Source organism: Lactuca saligna, chromosome 8 (assembly GCF_052625555.1).
Source record: "Lactuca saligna cultivar CGN05327 chromosome 8, ASM5262555v1, whole genome shotgun sequence".
Taxonomy (NCBI): Eukaryota; Viridiplantae; Streptophyta; class Magnoliopsida; order Asterales; family Asteraceae; genus Lactuca; species Lactuca saligna.
The window spans coordinates 62464046-62472753 of NC_136424.1; the positions used below are offsets into that span (position 1 = coordinate 62464046).

The 8708-nt window shown below is 33.9% G+C and overlaps 1 protein-coding gene across 1 annotated transcript; it reads right to left on the minus strand.

Moving 5' to 3' along the window:
• Positions 1–2724: 2724 nt before the first annotated feature.
• LOC145009691 (zinc finger BED domain-containing protein DAYSLEEPER-like) lies at positions 2725–4050 on the minus strand. Its single transcript, XM_078968332.1, has 5 exons — positions 3970–4050; positions 3567–3825; positions 3057–3440; positions 2916–2980; positions 2725–2833 (listed from the first exon to the last, which is right to left on the minus strand). Exons 1-5 carry the CDS (start codon positions 4048–4050, stop codon positions 2786–2788), a joined length of 837 nt encoding a protein of 278 aa, XP_078824458.1. The 3' UTR covers positions 2725–2785.
• Between the last annotated feature and the right edge of the window lie 4658 nt (positions 4051–8708).

The window sequence follows — 8708 nt, forward strand, 5'->3', positions numbered from 1 at the left end:
GATATTTTCTGTGACAACGAAGGTGTGGTTGAATTAACCAAAGAACCAAAGGATAATGGTAGATCAAGACACATTGAAAGAAAATACCAATGCATTCGACATCGAGTAGAAGAAGGAAAAATCATGGTGAATCGAGTATCATCAGAGGATAATCCTGTTGATCCTCTCACAAAAGGATTACACAAGATAAAGAACTACAAGCATGCTAGGAGCATTGGACTAAGATATGATGTTAAATTTTAGATTTTAGTTGTTAGTTGATAATTTTTGAAACAATGTAACATCAATAAATGTAATTAAATGGTGGTTAATTTATATAGATTTATTTATGTTCAAGTTGTTTGATACCATTTATTAATTAGTTTGTTCTTGTGTTTCACTTTATGTTTTTTATTCCTCGAGTATTAAATTACTAAAATCACCATAGTCGGTCATACTTTTGGGAAGTTGGTACTGACTCAAACAGTCATGAATCGTTTGTAGATTGTTCATGGGGATTGTACATTACATAGAGATTGCTGCAATATTCATGAGTACTTAGAAAATAGGGATTTTGAGTATTAGTTAAACCCGCGCATAGAGATTACTTAATGGATTTTATCACGAGTAGTTCTAAGATGATAATATATCCTAATCTTGAAATAGAGATATATAAGTTATAGTTTAAGGAATATATTGTACATTGGTTTGCATCAACGTATCTATAACTGGATGTCATAAACTGTATTTTCATGGATAATATGACGAGTAAAATGTATGATTATATAGTCAAAGTTTATTCATTCTTTTTGCCTATTTAGGAAAGTGATATCTTTGGGCCCCTTGGTGACTTGATGTAGAAATTATTGTGTTGGGCCCAATCAAGACTATATTCTTGTGTTCGATTAGTAGTTTGATGATGTTATAAAAAATCGAGAAATCAAGAAATAGAATCTTGGACCATGGGATTAATTATAATCTATGTCTCGTGTCTATACGATATCATGAAAATAGAGGAATGGTTTATCACTTATCAGAGCTTGGCAGTGATTTGGAATGCACTTTGAACTAGTTATTCAGAGAGTTATACCTACAATTATAGTTGGCAACTTATCCAAGTGGGAGATTGTTGGATTAGGGTGTCTAAGGTCTTAACTAAATTGGTATAATTGATTGAATAATAGTAAAGTACTTTTTGGGTTGTCATCATAACTAGGAAAATGATTTGGATTGATTATAGGAGAGACATAATTAATAGACTAATCTATTATGAGATTGGTATATTAATTAGAAATGAAAGCTATTAATTAACAATTAGTCAAAATTAATTTAATTAATTATGTTGGATTAATTAGAATTAATTATTGAGTCTAATGGGTTATAATGAAATTGTTCAATAGTTAAAGAAGAAGGCATTCTAGAACCTCCATACTAGGGACGATTTTCAGGAGCCTCTTGGAAGGGTTCTAGAAGCTTTTTTGGTCACAAAGGAAACTGATAAGGAAATAAGGAATATTTTATTAATTGTCTGGATTCATATTAGGGTTTCCTACAAGTATAAATAGGGACTTCCATAACACTCAAAGAACCCTGCATTCAAGCAAGGACTTTCGAAATCCTCTCCCTACCCCTTTCTATCTATTTTTAATCCTAGGGTTTTTTCTTAGGGTTTTTGTGTAATTCATTAAAGGCTTCCACACCATTGGGGCTAGCATTCCAAGAGTCTTCAAAGTACTTTTTTACTTTCAAAAATAATAATAAGTTTTTTTTTTTAAATATAAAACCCTTTTGATTTTCGATTTTACCTAGGTTATTTAGTTGTTTCAAAGTATGTTGCTATTATGAGAAAAGCCATAGATTGTTTCTAGGATTGCATGTGCCCATAATTAGTTATGTGAAATTTTACAGAATTCGTACTATAAACTAGACATTCAAGTGAAAGACAATATTCTAGTCCGTAAAAGTTGTAACGCGGAGTGCAACTAGGTAGGGCGTACTATGAAGTAAGAATCCGTACAATATTAATTATTCTTTTATTTTCTCATATAAAATGGTAGAATCTTATACAAATCAATTTTTTTGGGAAAAAAATCAGATAAAATTCATGTTTCATTGGAATATGAACAACTTTTTGTTATTGTTTTTGTGGGAGGGTTGTGGCAAATAATAGATAAATAACACATATATGTTAGGCCATTTGTTATGAGCGTCGATGCCTATATTCCAACAATATTAACTATAAGGGCTTGGTAAAATTTGTTAAAATGGAAGTATAGCTATCATAAAACTATATGTGCTTACCATGACTCCTAGGAGAACTTTGGTGAAAATATTAGCAATTTGATAATATGATGGAAAATGAAGAGCACGTACATCTAGGAATGGAAACGGGGCGGGTTCGGGGCGGGGCATGGTTTCCCAAACCCGAACCCGATATCTACATATGTGCCCGAACCCGACCCGATACCCGACGGATTTCTTATCGGGGCGCCCCGTCGGGGCTGAAACTCTCCCCAAACCCGACCCTAAACCCGATAACTACCCGAAAACCCGACCCTAAAACTCGAAATATGGCAGAAAAAAAAAATAAGGAAAAACTATAAATACAGAATGATAAATTAAGACGATGCATAAACTTAAAATACCAAATAAGTTCTTAAGTCATTTAACCAAATAGAAATTACTAATAGTCTAATATTGTAACATCAACCAATCAACCAAAACACCCAAGTACACAACATTAAAAACTAATTCATCACAATAATACATTACCACTTAACATTAAAACAAAGTTACAAACTCAAAATCAAACAAAATCATCCAAACTTGTTGTCCCGCTTTCTTTAGTGTTTTCCTACAAAATATTAAACAAACTCAAAATCAAACCAAATCATGGAAACTATATAAAATTAATATTTTTAGGAGTTTCGTTTGACCTCTTCCACATCATAATCAAATTCAACAGAACGACAATATGCCTCCGTCTCTTCAGAACAAGTTGCTGTGTAAAATTAATATTATTAATATGCAAAAAAAAATTCACAATTTCATATAATTAATATAAAATAGTATACTACCTCGAATTTCATTCAACAACCAACTTTGAGCACACATTAAAGCCTCCAATGTCTTTGGATGAAGTCGACTACGATGAGGACTTACTAATCTTCCACTTGTGCTGAAAGCTAATTCCGAGGCAACAGTGGAAACAGGAACAACTAATATATCTTTAGCTATCCTTTGTAGTGTCGGGTACTTAATCCCATTTGTTTTCCACCATGCCAACAAATCAAGTTCCATGTCTTTAGGCAACAATTTCTCCTTCAAGTAGTTATCCAACTCACTCATACCTCCTGATTCATCATCATCTCTAGTAATAGAAGCAATATCCGATAAGAGTTTTTTGAATCCAACACGATGACCAGAAGAGATACTAGAACCAAATGAAGATGAACCAGGAACTGAACCACCACAAACACATAATGTTTAGTATAAAAATGTTAATAATTTAAGATAATGTTCTATTTATTATATAAACAATAAGAAGAATACAATACCTTAACTCTTCCTTTTTTTAGATGCATTACTTGACTCGTACTCTTGAAACAAAGTTGTGACAAACCCCTCCAAAATTTGAAATTCAATCTTTGCCTTTTCTTCTCCATAAAGCACAGGCAAAAGTAACTCCACAAACTTTAACTTGTATCGTGGATCTAAAACTGCTGCCATTCCCATTATCCCATGAATTACAGACCAATACTTATTGAACTTAGAAAGCATTTGGTTAGCCATCACCTTAATCTCCTCAATAGGAGATTTCGTCCACTCACGCAAAGAATACCCAATCTCACATATCAAAGGAAAAAAAAAACATTAGCTGTAGGATACTTTGAACCAGAGAACATATCAGTCACCTCATAAAAAAGCTGTAATCTTTCACAAATCTCACTAGCTAACTCCCAATCCTGGTATGTAGGAAAACATATATACTTGGGGTCTCTTGTCTTCACACGATCGAAAACCTCTTTGTAGCTTATAGCAACACTCAACATCAAGAATGTAGAGTTCCATCGTGTCTTGCAGTCAAGTATCAACTTCTTTGAGTATGGTATTCCCAATTGCTCTGCTGCTGTCACAAAATTTTGCTCCCTCTTTGGTGATGCAGACCAAAATGCAACACTCTCTCTGATTCTCTAAATCTCAAATTTAATGAGAGAGAAGCCATCTTGGACAATAAGATTGAGAATATGTGCACAACAACGCATATGAAACAAATCATCATTCATCATTAGTGATTTTAGAGGAAGTTTCTCTAATAATATCCTAATAATTGCATCATTTGTGGTGCAATTATCCACAGTAAGAGTTGCCACTTTCCTATCAAGATTCCAATCACACAAAGTAGCATAAAGTATGTCGGCAAGAACATCAAATGTATGCGGACAAGGCACGTAAATAAACCTGTTTAAGAATATATAAATATATATATGTTAATATTAACATATAAATAATAAGTACGTATAAATTGTAGTTAAATAAGTATAATATACCTCATAATTCTGCTTTGCAAGTTCCAGTTTTGATCTACAAAATGTGCTGTGATTGCCATAAACCGTTTTTTTTTATGATTAGATGTCCACATATCAGTAGTAACTACAATTCTGCTTTTGTTCTTTGCTAACAAACTCATAGTTTTATCCCTTTCATAATCATAAATTCTTTTGATGTCCTCCTTGATGGTGTTTCGACAAGGAACCTTAAACAAAGGTTGAAGACCTCCCACAAACTTCCTAAATCCATGATGTTCTACAATTGAAAGCGGATACTCATGCAAAATAATCATTTCAGCCAAATCCTTCCTAGAAGTATCAGCATTAAATGTATAATTTAAAACATGCGTTGTAGTACCATCCACTTTCTTTTTTTCTTGCACCAAGATAGATTGACGGATATCTGTAAAAGGTTTGTGTATACAACGCTTATGATGTGCAAGTAAATGTTTTGTGCCATTCTTGCTATCTGCACCTAACACTTTAGAGCAATATTTACATCTTGCTTTAACTTCACCATTCAAATTAAATTTTATAAAATGTTGCCATGCCGATGAACGCGTTGCCCTTTTCGAACCAACAACTTCATCTCCATCTTCATCAAAAACTGTATCATTAATATTTGTCTCATCTTGTTGATCCACAGAATCGGTATTTTGTTGATTAGAACCCGAACCTCCCACATCTTGACTTCTTGCAGTTGGAGCATGATTTTGATCGGTTGAATTCATATTTCCTGAAAAATAACCAATGTCATATCATATTCAACAATTCTAATGTATGAAAAACCCAAAGTTGACAACATCTTAGTCTTCATTAAAGGAATCCAAATCAATGTCTAATAATACAGCCGGATATCAAATAAAAATTTAATCTTAATAAAACTTAAATTCAAATAGAAGGTTAATAATAACATTGCTAAACGAGTCCCGGGTGTTTGTTTATCTTTATTATATCTATATTTGTAATATCATTCAAGTATCTAGACCAAAAATTTCATGGAAGCCAATAAATACTTTTATATTCTAATAGCAAAGATAGTTAGATACAAATTCATAGTTCAGACCCAAATGATGCAATCTAAGGAAATGAAATATCAATAAACATATTACATATACCATGTGTAGAGAAATCAGACTTGGTGAATAAGCTATTAAGCTGTGATCGAAATTAATACCTAAGATCAATAAGTTATTAAGCTATTAATACCTATGATCAATAAACATATTACAAATGGTGCAATCGAAATTAATACCACAAACAGATTTTAATGTTCATATGGATTTCAAGAATCGAAATTACAAGCTGTGATCGATTTCAAGAATTGAAATTTCAATGTTCATACCGAAATTACAAGCTGTGATCGATTTCCAGAATCGAAATTTCAATGTTCATGCCGAAATTACAAGCTGTGATCGATTTCAAGAATCAAAATTTCAATGGATTTCAAGAATCGAAATTACCTCTTGTGCGTGGCGTCGATCGAAGTCGGAAGAGAAAGAAAGTCGATTTCTTCGTGAATCGTGTGGGTTGCGTATCCGTCTAACTGGTCGCTTCTTGCTGGTCGCTGCCTCACCGAATCACTGCTTCCCTGGTCGTCGCGTGTTGCTGAGTCGCTGCTTCGCTGCTGAGTCGCTGCTTCGCTGCTGAGTCGCTGGTCGCTGGTCGTTGCCTCGCTGAGTCGCTGCTTCCCTTGTGGTGTATCGCTGCTTGCTACTTGCTACTTCTACGAAATAAGAGTAATTTCGATTTTTGGGTGTGTCGGCTGGAGTAGAAGAACGATTGAACGAAGAGAAGTGTAAGGAGGATACTAGAGTGGAAACGTGATTTTAGGGTTATGTCTTCAAGGGGCAGCAATGTAATTTCATATATATATATATATATATATATATATATATATATATATATATATATATATATATATATATATATTCGGGGCGGGTCGGGTCGGGGCGTGCATACCCACTCCCTGCCCCGAACCCGGATAAAATACCCAATAAAGACCCGTTACCCGACCCGTTACCCGATAAGAGCGACCCGACCCGACCCGAAATATTCGGGAATCGGGTTTCCCCGTCGGGTTCGGGTTTTTTTGTCATCCCTACGTACATCCCCTTTTAGTACTTTTTCAAGAAAAAAGATAGTATTCATGTTAATTTTCTTTTTACGTTGGTGTTGTACATATTTATAGAAAAGACAATACAAACATATCAAGAGTTGATAGATAGATGCCCCCAACCAATGATTAATGGTTAAAATCTTGTTGTATATAAAAGATGTAGATTTAGAATTAAGGTAATGCGGAAGTACGGGTGCAAACGAGCCAAGCTACTCTTGAGTTACTCGGGATCGGATCGCTAAAAGCTCAACTCGAAACCGACTTTAGACGAGCCCGAGCTTAATATTAAGCTCGTTTATTAAACGAGCTCGAGCTCGAGCCTATGTCACTAAGCTCGGTTGGGCTCGCGAGCCTAAACGAGCTTTTATATGATACAATTTCTTATTTTTTATATATTAAAATAAAAACATATTTGTGGATTAGGAATTTATGGTATTAGTAAATGAGCTTCTTCACAAGCTCGAGCCGAGCTTAAGCTTATTTAGGCATATGAGTAAAAAAACGAGCTGAGCCCGAGCCCGAGTCGAGCTTATATAATTATTTACGAGCTCGGACTGAGCTCGAGCTCGAGCCTCTTAGAACTTAAACGAGCCCGAGCCGAGCCTGACCAGGCTCAGGCTCGGCTCGGCTCGTTTGCACCCCTATACGGAAGTTTATAAGTCATTTAATAAATAAACAAATAAATTAATTAATAAAGGTTTTTAAAAAACCTAAATTTTCTTTCAAAAACCTTTGTCACATCACATTTTAATCATCTTTTTAGTTATTATGTTTTTTTTTCTATACTCGTTACTTTTTCATTATTAATTTTATAAATTATTATATTGTTATTTTACTATATAAATTGTTTAGAATATTTTTATTTAAATTTATTTTATTATTAATATATTATTTTCTTATTAAATTGTTGTTTTCTACCTTTTTAAAATATTTATAGCCATTTGTTTGGTTGGAATATATTTATTATTATTATTATTATTATTATTATTATTATTATTATTATTATTATGATGGGAAAATATCACCGTAGCCCCACGAACTTTCACATTTTGGTTTAAAAGGTCCCTATTTTTATTTTTTGGTCTTATAAAGGTATGAATTCTCTCTTTGCCGGCTCATTAGAGATTTTACCCCCAATTTAACCGGTTTCTTTGCCTAGTCATCACCTAACTCAGTTACAAAATCAACTCACCTAACTCAGAAGACACATAAACGACTCACTAATGAGTTGCCTTGCTTGGGCCCTAAGGGTACAGTGGTTACCCAATTCATCACCCATTTTCGTTGCCAAATTTGTGAGATTCACCAAAATGTCAGGTTATCAGCCATCTCATTGTATCTTAACATGAAATCGAATTAGGGATTTTTGGATGATGCAGAAGCGTATGGATGAAGTCCTTGACCGAGCTCTCGCCATCGAAATGGTGGAAAGGGCATCCAGGGCCGGGGGCAGAAACCGGAGCCAACGAACAACAATTGATGATTCTTATCCATGATTGTTAAATCTTTTGCTCATATGTTCTAGAATCGATCTTTGTGAGTAATAGCATTATCGATATCAATTTTGATTTTATCAATTGATTCTTTGCTTAAAAAAGTCTATCTACTCATTCTTGTTTCAACATCAATTTAGTTTCTTGTTTATGTCATTCGATGAAATTAATGATGATATGAAGATTTGATGTTTTAAAGTTTTGAAAATACGTACAGATAATTGTGGTAAAGAACTCGACTGATGAGCTGTTTGATCTTAAAATCGATTTGAAGAAGTGGGATTTGGTGTTTATGATATGATGCATTCCAAATGGTTAATTTAACTCACAAGTTGTGTCATACGAGCGAATGAAATCGTGACAGGAACTCAATGGAATGAAATCGTGTTTGTAAGGGTGTTCTTGTGAGTCAAACTAAAGAGGTCAAAATTGGAATTATTGATTAGTGAACGGTGTAATCGGATTTTAAGTACAGATATCAGGAGCGCAACTTTCATCTGCCATCGGAAATTGAACAGATATTCTTACGGGTCAATAGGAAAGTCAGAATTATGTTACCTGCGTACG

What these genes read in the sequence shown, in the direction of transcription:
- LOC145009691 (XM_078968332.1), bottom strand. Translation starts at nt 4,050, where the DNA reads ATGGAACTCTACATTCTTGATGTTGAGTGTTGCTATAAGCTACAAAGA. An exon ending in GTGAAGACAAGAGACCCCAA is followed by an intron (nt 3,826 to 3,969) that starts GTATATATGTTT and finishes TTGATATGTGAG; the next exon opens with ATTGGGTATTCTTTGCGTGA. An exon ending in TTGATTATGATGTGGAAGAG is followed by an intron (nt 2,834 to 2,915) that starts GTCAAACGAAAC and finishes AATATTTTGTAG; the next exon opens with GAAAACACTAAAGAAAGCGG.